Here is a 14,906-nt window from a genome sequence, read left to right on the forward strand (position 1 = left end):
GGTGGTTTTACAGCAGGAAATAGTCATGCGATAGTGTTACAAGTAATTAAGTACCACCATGTTATGTTGGGAATCACAGTGACATTGGAGAGTTGGCTCTACCTCAGAAGTTACGGAAGAACTGAAATTTCCCCCACACACTCAGCAGCTCATTTATGAAGTTCCACATTGTTTTATTGCTGACACCACTTCTTACTTTCAGGCAAGTCTAAATTCTGCCTGGATGTCTTAGTGACAGGCTGGTGTTCTTATTCTTTGCTCAATGCCAATTTACTTCAATATGTGCATGGAAATCTCTGGTCAAACTGTTAGTTGCCTTCAGTGTTTCTTGGCATGTTTACTCTTTGAACAACTTGCATGGGGTTAGTCGCCCATTCTTTCTTCTCAAAAAGTACCACACCTTTGCGAACTTTTAATCTTTGAATAAAGCAGTGCTATGATCAACAATTAACTGAATATCAATCCTATCTGGAGTTTACCTCAGGTCAGGTTTCTACCACTTCAATTTTGCACATGGAACATGTCACGTTGGCTCAGTTGGTAGCAGTCTCACCCCTGAGTCAGAGAGATGTATTTTCAAGCCTCACCGCAGGACTTGAGCACATCATCTAGGCTGATGCATCAGTGCAATAGTGAAGGTTGGTGCATTGTTAAAGGTGTCACAATTCAGATGTGATGCTTAACTGAGGACCCATCTGCCAGCTTAGGCAGATGTAAAAGATTACCCAGTATTATTTTAAGAGCACAGGGGCTTTGGCCAGCCAACGTCACGGAAAACTGTTTATCTGGTCATCCCTTTGCCAATTGCGGGTCAATGCTGCGCATAAATGGGCTACCTTTTATTTTGACTATATAATAGTGACAACGCTTTAAAGGAAACTGATTGGCTGTAAGTGACTTGGCATGTCCTGAGGGCGTATTGACAATCTAGAAAGACAAGCTTTTTCCTTTCCGACAGGAACTGTTTCTGTGCGTTGAACTCACTTGTGACTTTTAGAATTATTTATCATTGCAACGTAACTAAGGTAGAAGCAAATTTACCTGAAAACCCTGGTTGTCCGGGAGGGCCTGGAGGACCAGCGGGACCTGGGGGACCAATTTGTCCTTGTGGACCTGGGAGTGAAAACCCAGGTATGCCTTCATTCCCTTTTGGACCTCTTTCACCTGGGAAACCTGGGGTGCCTGGTGGTCCTACACTGGACTGACCTGGTATAAAAGACAAGAGGAAAGGAAAACATTTAGGAAAACAAACATTATCTGGACTTTTGAAGACAAAGCATGGTGTTCTATTTTTAAAAAATAAACAGCTTGGATACTTCATGGTGTCAGCTCTATTCACTTGGGCTACCCACTGATGTTTGGACAAGGGTATCTAACTTTAAAATGAGAGTTAGATCATTCAGGTGGGAAGTCAGGAAGTACCTTTATCATTCAAAGGGGAGTAGAAATCTGGAATCCCCTTCTCCCAAAGGATATGCATGTCAAGATACAGAGCTTACAAAACTGAGATCGAAAGATATTTTGTCAGAAATATAAGAAATAGGATCAGGAGTTGGCCATTCAGCCCTTCAAGCCTACTCTGCCATTCACTGATCATGGCTGATCTTCTAACTCAACTCCGCCTTCCTGCACTATCCCCATGTTCCTTAATCCCTTTAGCATTCAACAATCTATCAATCTCTGCCTTGAATATGTTTGGTGACTAAGCATCCATAGTCCTCCAGGGTACAGAATCCCAAAGGTCCACAACCCTCTGAGTCATGGAATTTCTCCTCATTTTAGTCCTAAATGGCTGACCCCTTATCCTGAGACTGTGGCCCCATGTTCTAGAGTCTCCAGTAGGAGAAACATCTTTAGGTAAGGGCATTCAGGGATATGGAGCAAAGGTGGGAAAATACAGCTGAGGTGCCGATCAGCCACGATCTAATTAGCGGCAGAGCAGGTCCCAGGGACTGAATGATCTGCCCCTGCTCCTATTGTTCCTAGGACTCCAATCTGCACTCAGAAGTGTACATTTTCATTGATCTCACGAGGTATGGACTGAACATTTTCTAACCTCCGCTCAATAATCACAGCTCCCTGCAGGGAAGGAAGGATGGGTAATTATACCCAACTGAATGATCCTCTCAATGTTGTTGGTGGCAAAAAAAAAGCTCATTTTGCTTGGTTGGGTTTTGTCATGTTCTCACTGGAAAATAGCAATTTTAGAAATAATTCAGATCGCTTCAGCCGGAATTCTTCCCTCATCGGACGGGCTTGGTGGGGGTGGTTGGGAAGCCAATTGCCATTGGCGATTGGCTCTGCTCCGCGATTTCAGGCGGGCGGGCCAATTAAGGCCTGCCCTGCGTGGATTGTGAGCAGCAGCGCTCAGTGCTACCTGTGTGGGTTGGTTGGGGGGGGGTGGGGGGGCGTGGGTGGGGAGAGGAGGGAGAGCAGGCCCGGTGTGCAGTTCGCACATGCGCATGAAAGAGCGTTTCAATCTCCGAGGCACGGAGCTGCCTCAGGGAGATTGAAGCACTTTTTAAAAAAATTAATAAAGACAGTAAAAATTTTTTTCAAAGGTTCCCTCATGTGACTCTGTCACATGAACTGGGACATGTTTTTAATTCAAAAATAAAGTTTTTAGTTAATGTTTATTTGCTTTAGGAAACCTCATCCCGCTCTGTAAGGTTGGATGGGCAGCATTAATTTGATTTTAATTAGCTTGTTAATGGCCTTAATAGGCCTTTCAATTATTGGCGGGCGTGCAGCCGACTCTGGCATGCGCTTGCCGAATGAAATATTGTGCGAGTGCGCAATGGCGTCGGGGCACACGCCTGATGTCATCGCGTGTCATATTATATTCGGGCATGTCGGGCGCGTGCCTGCACGCCTAACATAAAATTCTGCCCTTAGTGTTCGGAATGGTGGGTAAAGTTAAGTTTGTTCCACTAGACCTTAGCCTTAGTGTACAGAGTAGGGTCAGCTATGGCTGGCAGGAATGATATGGCCCATGTCTGTGGGGGCTGGTGTTGTCAGCTTCTAGCTTATTCCACTGTAAGGAAAGTGATAGTCATCACGGATAGCATGCATTCTTTGGGTGTTCAGTTCTCCCCTCTCCATTCTGGAAAGTTTGTGTATTCAGGCCGAAGAATAAGCATTGAATATAAGTTGGGAAAGCAAGAATTTTCTTTTTTTGAAATCTGCATGACTGCATTGGAAGCATTGTAATCTGTGAGGAGGACAGTGTAGAACTTCAAAAGGACATAGAAAAGTTGGTGGAATGGGCAGATAGGTGGCTGATGAAGTTCAATGCATGGAAATGAGAGGTGATACATTTTGGTAGGAAGAACATGGAGAGACAGCATTAAATAAAGGGTTAAAAACAAAAAACTGCGGATGCTGGAAATCCAAAACAAAAACAGAATTACCTGGAAAAACTCAGCAGGTCTGGCAGCATCAGCGGAGAAGAAAAGAGTTGACGTTTTGAGTCCTCATGACCCTTCAACAGAACTGGAATCAGTTCTGTCGAAGGGTCATGAGGACTCGAAACGTCAACTAAAATAAAGGGTACTGCTCTAAAAGGGGTGCAGGAGCAGAAGGACTTGGATGTATATGTGCATAAGGCATTACAAGTGGCAGGACAGGTTGAGAGAGCAGTTGAAGCATATAGTATCTTAGGCTTTATTAATAGTGACATAGTGCACAAGAGCAAGGAGGTTTTGTTGAAATTGTATAAGACACTAGTTAGACCTCAGCTGGAGTATTGCATAGAGTTCTGTGCATCGCATTTTAGGAAGGATGTAAAGGTATTGGAGACAGTGCAGAAGACATTTATGAGAATGGTTCCAGGGATGAGAAGCTTCAGTTATGAAGATAGATAGGAGATGTTGGGATTCTCCTCGGAGAAAAGGCGGCTGAAAGGAGATTTAGAGGTATTCAAAATTATGTAGGGTCTGGACAGAGGAGATAAGGAGAAACTGTTCACACCCGTGAAAGGATTGAGAACAAGATGGCACAGATTTAAAGTAATTGGCAAATGAAACAAAAGCAAGAGGAGAAAAAAAACTTTTTCACACAGCGAATGGTTAGGGTCTGGAATGCACTGCCTGAGAGTGTGGTGGAGGCAGGTTCAACTGAGGCATTCAAGAGGCAATTAGCTGATTATTGGAAAAGAAACAATCTGCAGGGTTACGGGGAGAAGGCGGGAGAAGGACACTAGGTGAAACATGTTCATTTGGATAGCTGGCGCAGACACGATGAACCAAATGGCCTCCTTCTGTGCTGTACCAATTCTGTGATTCTGTGCCTCACCTGGGGAACCCGATGGCCCTGGCAACCCTGGAAAGCCTGTAAGAAAAGAACCAACAGACTAGTACATAGGCATTTTTAAAGAAAAGCTCTTAATAGAAAGGGTGTTCATGCTATTCACTAGAACTGAAAAGGTTTAGTAACCTGTGGGGCCTCGATCTCCTTTTTCTCCAGGAGGACCAGGATAACCTGGGTCACCTTTTTGTCCAATTGTAACACCTGGTCTTGGAAAAGTCTGGAATAACGACAGAATTTTATTTTGATAACTGGCAGCAACATTATACGAAGATTTAAGTTTGAAAGCAGTCTTGACAGAGAATTTAGATCCCAGTGTCAGAGTTTGGAGTTACTCTGAGCGTTAAATGCAGAATAAAGCTCCCCCAATAAATGTGCTGGGCAGCTATATTTTGCTGCTTCGGAAAAAATTCTTCAACTGTCTGTTCTTTGCTGTGAAGCACTTAGTGAGGATTCAGTCAACTTCTCACCTTTTTTCTTGATTCAGCTCGACTTTTCTTTCTGCCATTTCGTTAAAGCACTTTGACGTACAAAAATTAAAGGAATTCATTCATGTGGCGCCACTTCTAGCAGCATCACACAAACTTATGTTGATCCCCTGGGGTGGACGGACATTGCGTTTTTCATTGATATCATTGGTGAATGCTGTGTGGGCCAGACAGGGAGCAGCCTGTGTTTCTATCCCCGGGGAAGCGGCATAATGTTGCTAGAGGTGGTGATAGGCCAATGAATTCCTCCCCCTATAACTTGTGTTCACAACCCTCAGGGGAATGTCCCACCCTTACTGCACCAAAATGAGGCCTTGCTTCTTCTCTCAGCATGCTTCACAATCCAGCATACATTTATATCAAATTGCAAGCAGATTTCTGCTTTCTGCAGGCTCATGCCCATTAGAATCTGCTCCTACAGTTGAGGATGAGAGGGTAGTCACATTCCATTGCCCTGACCTAGATTTGAATCTAGAAGTTCTAATAATGAAAAGACACTATGCTGGCCGAGACCTCTTACTCTCTGATTTCTCTCTTCATGTAGCATCCTCATCAACTAAGGGTTACTAATCAAGGCTTATGTCACAATACCACTATGGGGTAAGGTGAGGAAGCAGGCCCAGTAACTACCACAGCCAACGCAGGGACAGAACCTGCACTTTTGGCGTTATTCTGCACACAGTCTAGCCAACTCAGCTGACTATTTTCCAATTGCTGCTGAAAAACTTCCACTGTTGCAAATTTATAACAAAAAGACCATGGTATATCCTTGCCTGAGCTCACATTACTTGAGATAACAAACTGCTGAGGTAAGAGGGACTTTCATTATTCTGCCCAGAGTGCTTTCAAATTCAATGAAAGCAAAGGACATTCTAATAATACTAATGCACCCAATCTTCTGTGCAAAAAATTTTAATTTCCCATCTTCTTTGAAATTGGTCCCTCATCAGTGACTTTCAATAGCTCTGCCCAAGTGGAACCCAAACACAAAATGTATATTCTCGTTCTGTCATGTGTCTACAAAACTCTACTCAGAGGATAAAATGTGAGCAATAATAAAACTTAAGTATCAGAACTTTGTGAAGTGACTAACTGGATCTACTTTGTCTAACTGAGTTTACTAATAATGTCAGGAAGTTAAGATCACTTAATGGTTGTTTCCTTCATTAAACACCTAAGGTAGGTGGAAGGTAAATGTTGAACATCCAAGTTTGGACACTTACGATGCCTGGAGGACCAGGGAAGCCATGTTCTCCTTTCTGACCCTGTTTACAGGAAGAAATAAATTAATGATGTAAAAGTCCCAATTATAAAATAGGCTTTAGGTCATGAAATATCTACCTAGCTGCTGTACAAAAATATCAAGATTAAATTATAACTATCTTTTCATTTGAAAAAGATGAGGTTGCTCATCAATGGTTGACCTCTGTCAATTCTCATTATGGCCAATTAGACTGTTGACTCATTCTATATTGCCATTTCTTTCATAAGCCCATCCTCCATTCCAATCTTTTGTGTGCTCTCAATTAATTTTCCACCTTGTGCAGGCCAAATAGCACAAAACTCGTTATCCTCCTCTGTTTCAGATATCAGTGGTTTGGACCATGGTTTTCATGGATCACTGATTACCCAGTCAGAGACTGAGGTCCAATTTAAACAGATGGAGCAGTAAATTCCTCCTCCCTCACCTTTCAACAATTAATTACTTCATTCGAGTGGCTAAGCCAACAACCAATAAGGCATCTTGGGCTTTGATTGAGTAACAGGCAGCCTGTGTCTAGAACATCCCAAATTCTCATTACATTCTCATGTACCATTCGCAACCAACAAAACACCCGTTTACATTTGAAATACGCAATGCCGTGAAATAACCATGACCACAAACATTATCATGCACTGACCGAAATATTGGCAGGAGAGAGAGACGTTGTTGAAGCTTTTCAGTTTGCACTCATCAGGACAAACATAAGAATACCAAATTTCAAATGATCACAAATATTTAAACTACAGGATAAAAAGGGTGCTGATTGGTTGGCAAGTCGACACTGATTGGTCGAGGTGTTGCCATGGAGAAAGCAACAGGGGACTATAGGCTCCCCAAGCTCCTGGGTAATTCAAAAAGGAGGTGCAAGGCTTGAACATACTTTTTTTTGCAGAGAACAGGTCCTTGCATATGAATTTAACTCAAATGTTTGAATTACCCGGAGGCTTGGGAGCCTGCTGCTCCTTACCTGCTGCTTTCTTCTTGGCAACTCCTCGGCCAATCAGAGTTGACATGCCAACCAATCAACACCCTTTTTCTCTTGTAGCATGAATTGTTGTGATTGTTTGAAATTTAGCATTCTTGTGTTTTCCCTGATGAGTGCAAGATGAAAAGCTTCAACAACATTTCTCTTTTCAGCAATATTCAAGTTCTGCACTACCAAGCTACTGTTTGTAAACTAAAGTTTTTACAGTCCCTTATTGATTAAATTATTGCTTTCAGTTATCATCTCTATGGACAAATGCGGTTAATTAAGCAAAGCCAGCATGGATTTCTTAAGGGAAAGTCATGTTTAACTAACTTGCTGGAGTTTTTTTGAAGAGGGAATAGAGAGAGTTGATGAGGGCAATGCTGTTGATATAGTGTACATGGACTTCCAAAAGGCATTTGATACAGTGGCGCACAACAGACTTGTGAATAAAGTTGTACTCGTGGAATAAAAAGGACAGTAGGAAATTGGCTGAGTGACAGGAAAACAGCGAGTAGTGGTTAATGGATTTTTTTTTGGGCTGGAGGAAGATTTGTTTTGGAATTTCCCAGGGTCAGTGGTGGGACCCTTGCTTTTCCTGATATATATTAATTACTTTGACCTTGGTGTTCAGGACACAATTTCAAAGTTTGCAGATGATACGAAATTTGGAAGCATTGTGTTCTGTGGGGAGGACAATGAAGAACGTCAAGAGGACATAGACAAGTTGGTGGAATGGGCAGACAAGTGGCAGATGAAGTTCGATATGGAGAAATGTGAAATGATTCATTTTGGTGGGAAGAACAGGGAAAAAGAATATAAAATAAAGGGCACAGTTCTAAAGGGGGTGCAGAAGCAAAGGGACCTGGATGTATATGTACATAAGTCATTGAAGATTGCAGGACAGGTTGGGAGAGCAGTTAATTAAGCATACAGTATTCTAGGCTTTATTAATAAGGGCATAGAGTACAAGAGCAAGGAGGTTATGTTGAACTTGTATAAGACACTAGTTCAGCCCGAGCTGCAGTATTGCATCCAGTTCTGGGCGCCACAGTTTAGAAAAGATGAGAAGGCATTAGAGACAATGCAGAAAAAATTCACGAGAATGGTTCCAGGGATGAGGAACTTCAGTTATTAAGATAGATTGGAGAAGTTATGATTGGAGAAGTTAGGACTGTTTTCCTTAGAGAAGTGAAGGCTGAGAGGAGATTTGATAGTGATATTCAAAATCATGAGGGGCCTGGAAAGAATCGATAGGGAGAAACTGTTATCACTTGTGAAAAGACCGAGAATGAGAGTGCGCAGATTTAAGTAATTGGCAAGAGAAGCAAAAGCGATATGAGAAGAAACTTTTTACACAGTGAGTGGTTAAGGTCTGGAATGCACTGCCTGAGAGTGAGTGTAGTGGAGGCAGGTTCGATCAAAGCATTCAAAAGGGAATTGGATTGTTATCTGAAAAGGAAGAACGTGCAAGGTTATGTGGAGAAGGCAGGAGAATTCAATTGCTCATTTGGAGAGCTGTTGCTTTTGCACTGTAACAATTCTGTGATCATGATAATCTGTCAAAACTGTGCATATATTAATGCATTCCATCAATTTTGTTTAAAAAGCTAAGTGCTCCGATGTTATGGTTAAATATATGGCTTAGTGTGGTGCAGACACATCAAATCCATGTGGGCTCCTGGTTTGATCGCTGATCTGTACTGAATTTGCTAATGCCAACAAGTGATGGATGTTAAAGCATGACAATTCATTTTGGAGTTACCAGAATCACAGAATTGTTACAGCACAGAAGGAAGCTATTTGGCCCATCACACCATAAAGCAGGGAGAAAACAAATAGCCAGCGTTTCCCTTCCTGATGTCTATCTCGTAACATCTGCTGAAAAGTGCACGAGTGTGGAATCTGAGTAAGTACGAGACAAGTGATAGTCATATGTTAAATAGCCTGATAGGACAGATACAGGGTGGCCAATTAGGCAGCTGGCCCAGAATGAGTCAGCACTTTCAGGGAAAAGTGTACGGTCACAGTAATTTTCAACAACAGGGAGATTTGACATCAACATGCTGACAACATAACTTTGTTACTCAAAATATAACTCATTGAGGTCATTGCCTGATGGCCTGTTTTTGTGCTGTAAAATTCGATGTGATTTTACCTTGGGTCCATCTCTGCCTGGTCCTCCTGGCCGGCCTACATCCCCTGGGACCCCCTGTAAAACAAATGGCGGAATCTCTTTACAACTACTGTGCATTCGTCTGACAAGCTGGCTTCTTCCAGGGTGTGCCTGACAGCAGATTAATGAAGGATAGCTACTTTTCACAAATATGTCAAGTTGCCTTTGGCACGGGGCATAAGATCAGAAGCTCTGACCCTTACAAGGCAACCAGGAAACTCCACCAAAGCCTGCTGGAGCTGCAGAGGGATCTCAGGATCCATTAAATGTAAACCCTGTTGAGTTTTCTTTGTTTTAAGGTTCTCACAGAAACTGCTGACGCCAGGTTTCTATGAGAACTTCAGCCCTTGCAGATTAGATACTTGAACACATTGGCCAGGGTATTCCAGTGGTTGGGTGGGCTCAGCGGGTGGGCCCGGGAGCAGTCAGGAAGCCCCCTGTGACTGCGATTTCACACCAGCCGGCCAGTATGAAACAGCGCTGCTGGCGGGAGCAGCACGAGTGCTGAAGTTCGCGCATCACGTGGGTGCGCATAGTAAAAGCTCCCTGAGGCACAGAGCTGCCTCAGGGTGCTGAAGATTTATAAAGTTAAAAACTTGAGCAATGTTAGAAACATGTCCTCTCATGTGACTCTGTCTCGTGAGCCGGGACACGTTATGAATGAAATTTTTTAATTTTTTCATTTGCTGTTGGCAACCTCTCATCCCACCCGTGGATGAAGTTCCCTAAAAAAAATCCAACGGCCTCTTGGCCTTTTCGCCGTAAGGTTGGACGGGCAGCGAAAAGTTTAATTTAGTTATTACTCTAACGGCCCTAATAGGCCTGTTAATTGTCGGCAGGCGTGCTGCCGACTCCCACGCGTGCCCGCCAATCGAAATATCGTGTGAGTGCGCAATGACGTCCAGACACTCGCCTAACATCACCGCGCATCATTTTATACTTGTTCGGGTCGGGCGCGCGCTCGCCCAACGAGCGTAATATTCCGCCACTTGAGATAATATTGGACAGAATTTTACATCCCCTATGCCCCCACTCCCGGAAGCTGGCCGGCAGGTCAAGGTGTGTGTGAAATAGGGTGGCATAGTGGGAGTGCCATGCTCTTCATCTGCTTGCCTCTGCTGGGGCTTTAACTAGCAGCTGAGGGGGCCACGCTAGTGGATAAACCCTGTGCTCTGGGTGACGGTGGGAGTGGGGTGGTCCACACCCTGCCCAGGAACCCCGTACTCCATGGAGAGCCCAACCAGCAGCAATGCCCGCCCTTGCTTCTCCGCTCCCACCCCTGGCCTCCTGATCACCACCCTCCCTCCCCTCTCCCACCTGACTGGCCCCAGCAAAGCCGTCCCACTTAACTGGTTATCTGACCTCCACTGTTATTCTTCGATGGCGCTGCTAGCCCTCTGGTTGGTTGGCAGCTTTTGTAGGTGGTACATTCTCCCGCATAGGGGCGGAAGCCACGCTCTAAGGCAGTTAACCGCTTGATGACCATCAAATCCGTCGTGGATTCCTGGCCCGATGGAGGCAGGCTTGCCCCCAACCTAACAGCCGGTGGGTGGGGCTACCGCCTCTGCATAACATTGTGGCTGTTGATTCAGTAACTATTAAGCATGAAAATACTTACATCAAATCCTGGGTTGCCTGGTTCTCCATCTTTGCCAGGTTTACCCTGTTTAAACAAAAACAGAAGATATATCTGCAGGAAACAACCTCTTAAACAGTGACAATTATACCCACCAGAGAAAGATTAACAATTGGTGCCTAGTTGTTACGATGTTTTTTTTTTGGATGATGCACACACAGAATCGTCTCGTTACTTAATATAAAATTGAATGGAAAAATATAACCGGCCATTTGAAGCTGAAATATTCCTTATTTCCTGCAGAGAAAATCATCCCTGTTACATCTTTACATAACCAAAGAGCTTATCATTGTCTTGGGATGTTTTACTACATTTAAGTGGGAACTTTCAAACTTACTAACTCTATAGCCTAGAAGAATAAAGGCTGCATCTGCTGGAGCGTGCATGCGGGTGAACATCAGTTAAGGATACAGAAACCAGGACAAATGCAATTTGGCCAGTTAACGCCCCAGTCATCTATTCTCGGTCATGAGCAAGGTGACGAAGGCACATCGAGAGTGCTATCAAGCAACATGTACACAGCAAAAACCTGCTCACTGACCCTCAGTTTAGGTTCCTCGAAGGTCACTCACACAGCCTGACCTCATCACAGCCTTGGTCCAAACATGGACAATAAAGCTGAACTCAAGAGGTGAAGTGAGAGTGACCGCCTTTGACACCAAGGCAGCATTTGACCAATTGCGGCATCAAGGAGTCCTAGCAAAATTGAAGTCAATGGGAATCAGGGGCAAATCTGTCTACTGGTTGCACAAAGGAAGATGGTTGCTATTATTGGAGGCCAAACATCACTGCCCCTGGACATCACTGTAGGAGTACCTCAGGGTAGTGTCCTGGACACAACTATCTTCCACTACATCAATGCACTTCTCTCCATCATAAGGTCAGAAGTGGGAATGGTGCTGATGATTGCACAACTTTCAGTACCATTTAAAACTCCTCAGTTACTAAAGCAGTCCATGGTCCACATGCAGCAACATTCAGGCTGGGCTGCTAAGTGGCAAGTAACATTTGCAGCACACAAGGGCCAATGCACAACCATCTCCAACAAGAGAGAATCTAACATTCAATAGCATTAGCCAGGCTGAATGACCCGCCATTAACATGTGGGGACATTACCACTGATCAGAAACTCAACTGGACCAGCCTTTTAATTAATGTGGCTACAAAAGGTAAGAGACTGGGAATTTTGCAGTGAGTAATTCACCTCCTGATTTCCTAAAGCCGGTCCACCATTTACAAGGTACAAGTCAGGAGTGTGTTGCAACACTCTCCACTTGCCTAGTTCAGTGCAGCTCCAACAGCACTCAAGAAGCTCCACAAAGCAGCCTGCTTAATCAGCACCCCATCCACCGCCTTAAACATTCACTCCCTCCACAACTGACACACAGTATCAGCAGTATGTACCATCGAAGATACGCCACAGCAACTTGCCAAGGGTCTTCCGACAGCACTTTCCAAACCCACGACCTCTACTACCTAGATGGATAAGGGCAGCAGACACATGGGAACACCACCACCCGCAAGTTCCTCTCCAAGCCACACGTCATCCTGACGTGGAACTATATAGCTGTTCCTTAATCGTCACTGGGGTCAAAATCCTGGAATTCCCTCCATAACAGCACAATGGGTGTACCTACACCAGTTGGACTGGAGCAGCTCAAGAAGGTTGCTCACCACCACCTTCTCAAGGACAGTTGGGGATGGCCAGCAAACCCTGGTCTTGCCAGTTCTGCGCACATCCCATTAAAAAATGGAAAAACAAAATACATGGGCAGGTGTCATTGTGATGTCAAAAAGCATGCTGACACTAAGGCCTAGCTTTTCCTGGTGTTTTTGCACCTATTGTAGACTGCCATCCCAAGCAGACACATTCTCCAGTTAACAACCAACCAAGTTAACCACCTCCCCACCCAGCCCAGTGGAGATTGCAGCTTCCATTGAGCGGATCCTTCAATTTAGGATGAGCAACACCATTAGAGGTTCATTTATCTACGTATATGACTAAATAAATCTTTGTACTTAATATGTCTTTAGCCATGATCTTATTGAATGGTGAAGCAGGTTCATCAGGCCCCATGACCTACTCCTGCTTAAATTTTGTATGTTATTATTTTTGCAAGTTATTGACCTCAATTCTGCTTTTCCATTTAATCCCCATATGCCTTGATTCTCCTGGATTCCAGAGATCCACTAAACTTTGCACTGAATATGTGCAACAAATGAGCATGCACAGCCCTCTGAGATAGAGACTTTTAAAGATTCACAACCCTGAGTTAAGAAGTTCCTCAGTCCTAAATGTTCAACCCCTTATCTTTAGACTATGCCCCCTAATTCTTGAATTTCCCATCAAGCGAAGCAACTTCTCAGCAGTTAACCTGTTAAGCCCCCTCCGAATCTCAAAAGTTTCAATTAAATCTCTCATTATTCTAAATGCCTCAGAGTATAGGCTCTTTCTACTCAATCTCTCCTTATAGGACAACCCTCTCATCCCAGAATCAATCTCTTGAACCTTTCCTGCCTCCAAGACTCGTGTATCCTCCTTTAGATGGGGAGACCAAAACTGTACACAATATTCCAGGTATGGTCTCACCAAAGCTCTGTAAAATTGTAGCAAAACATACAGAAGTCTCGATTGCCTCAAACTTCCCAGTAGCCAACTAACTTAATTTATTCTCCTCAAGTACAACTCTCTCAAACTTTCTTCTATTTACTCTTGGTTAACATTGTGCACCTCTCACCCTATCCCCAGCACCTTCCTGGTGGTGAACTCTTCAATACTAGTATAAACATGTAGTACAGGTATAAATTTGTAATACTGGAAGTGAAATCATTTGGAGATGAGGGTCTCTCAAAAGCAGATTGGTCACAGCAAATGTAGAGGCCACTGGGATATCATTGGGCTTACCTACAATGGAGCTACTCTGACAACGTGCAACAATAACTTGCATTTATATAGCAGCTTTAAAGTAGTGAAACATGCCAGGTCACTTCCCCAGCAACATTATCGAACAAAATTTCGCACTGTGCCACATAGAAAATAACAGACCAGTCAAAATGGCAGCTTTTAAGGAGCATCTTAAAGGAGGAGAGGGAGGCTGTGAGTTGGAAAGGTTTAGGGAGGGAATTTCCAACCTTCAGGCCCAGATAACTGATGGCATGACAGCCAATCTAACCGACAAAACATAGCATAAATTTGACTGGAATTTGACGGAATCCAATCACGCAGAATAGAGTTAAGCAAAATATAAAATATTCATCTAGCATCAACCTGAATTTTAAAAGTGTCTAATGCTGGTAATCTATTCTAAAAATGACCAATATGCCAAATTTATCCAGGCTAGAAATTGCTGTCTATCATTTCTAGCCCACCAGCAAGTGGCTGCTCAACTACTCTTCAATTTGTTCCTGTTTGATCCTCTTACTTACTCTCTTTCCTGGATCTCCAGGCTCACCCTTCTCTCCTTTTCCACTAAAGCCAGGGGGACCCTGTAACAAATAGAACAAATAGAATGTGTTCTGAGTGACAGGCTGACAGCAGTGCTCTGAAGACACTTTGTTCAAACTCCGTACACCATACTTACAGGAGGGCCAGGGAAGCCCCTCTCCCCGGGTAAGCCAGGCGGTCCAATCTCACCCTAGCAAAAACAAAACAGTGATGAAAACTTGAGGAGTTGCACACAAGAACACTAACATTCGAGGAAAGAAAGACATTGAAAAGTACTTCACAACCAATGGATTATTTTTGAAGCAATCACTGTTATCACAGGAAAATTCAGCAGCCAATCTTTGCATTGGGCCCACAAATAGCAAATTTGTGAATGACCGGATAACCTGTTCTTGGTACAGTTGGGCAGGTGTAAAATGTTGGCTGCAACACCAGAACTCCTTGTCCAATTTCGTCATTGCACCTTTCACATCCATCTTAATAGGCAGCTAGGGCATTTCAGTTCACCTGAAAGGCATCACCTCGAACACTGCATAACTCCTTTGGTATTGTAGTGAAATGTCAGGAAAATTGAGTGCTCTCTGTGCTGAAATTATTTTTACAGGACGTTGTATTAGAGACTAAG

The 14,906-nt window shown here is 43.7% G+C and overlaps 1 protein-coding gene across 3 annotated transcripts in view; it reads right to left on the minus strand.

The window, feature by feature from the left end:
- col4a5 (collagen, type IV, alpha 5 (Alport syndrome)) overlaps nt 1-14,906 on the minus strand; it is a 375,390-nt gene that overhangs the window by 115,397 nt on the left and 245,087 nt on the right. For all 3 annotated transcript variants that reach the window (XM_041195247.1, XM_041195248.1, XM_041195249.1), the window contains 8 exons: nt 14,418-14,471; nt 14,263-14,322; nt 10,819-10,863; nt 9,183-9,236; nt 6,017-6,058; nt 4,435-4,525; nt 4,294-4,329; nt 1,042-1,206 (listed from right to left, as the gene is read on the minus strand). In XM_041195247.1, the coding sequence (XP_041051181.1) occupies nt 1,042-1,206; nt 4,294-4,329; nt 4,435-4,525; nt 6,017-6,058; nt 9,183-9,236; nt 10,819-10,863; nt 14,263-14,322; nt 14,418-14,471 (547 nt within the window). The remainder of the gene's footprint in view (nt 1-1,041; nt 1,207-4,293; nt 4,330-4,434; nt 4,526-6,016; nt 6,059-9,182; nt 9,237-10,818; nt 10,864-14,262; nt 14,323-14,417; nt 14,472-14,906) is intronic.

This window comes from Carcharodon carcharias, chromosome 9 (genome assembly GCF_017639515.1).
Source record: "Carcharodon carcharias isolate sCarCar2 chromosome 9, sCarCar2.pri, whole genome shotgun sequence".
NCBI lineage: Eukaryota > Metazoa > Chordata > Chondrichthyes > Lamniformes > Lamnidae > Carcharodon > Carcharodon carcharias.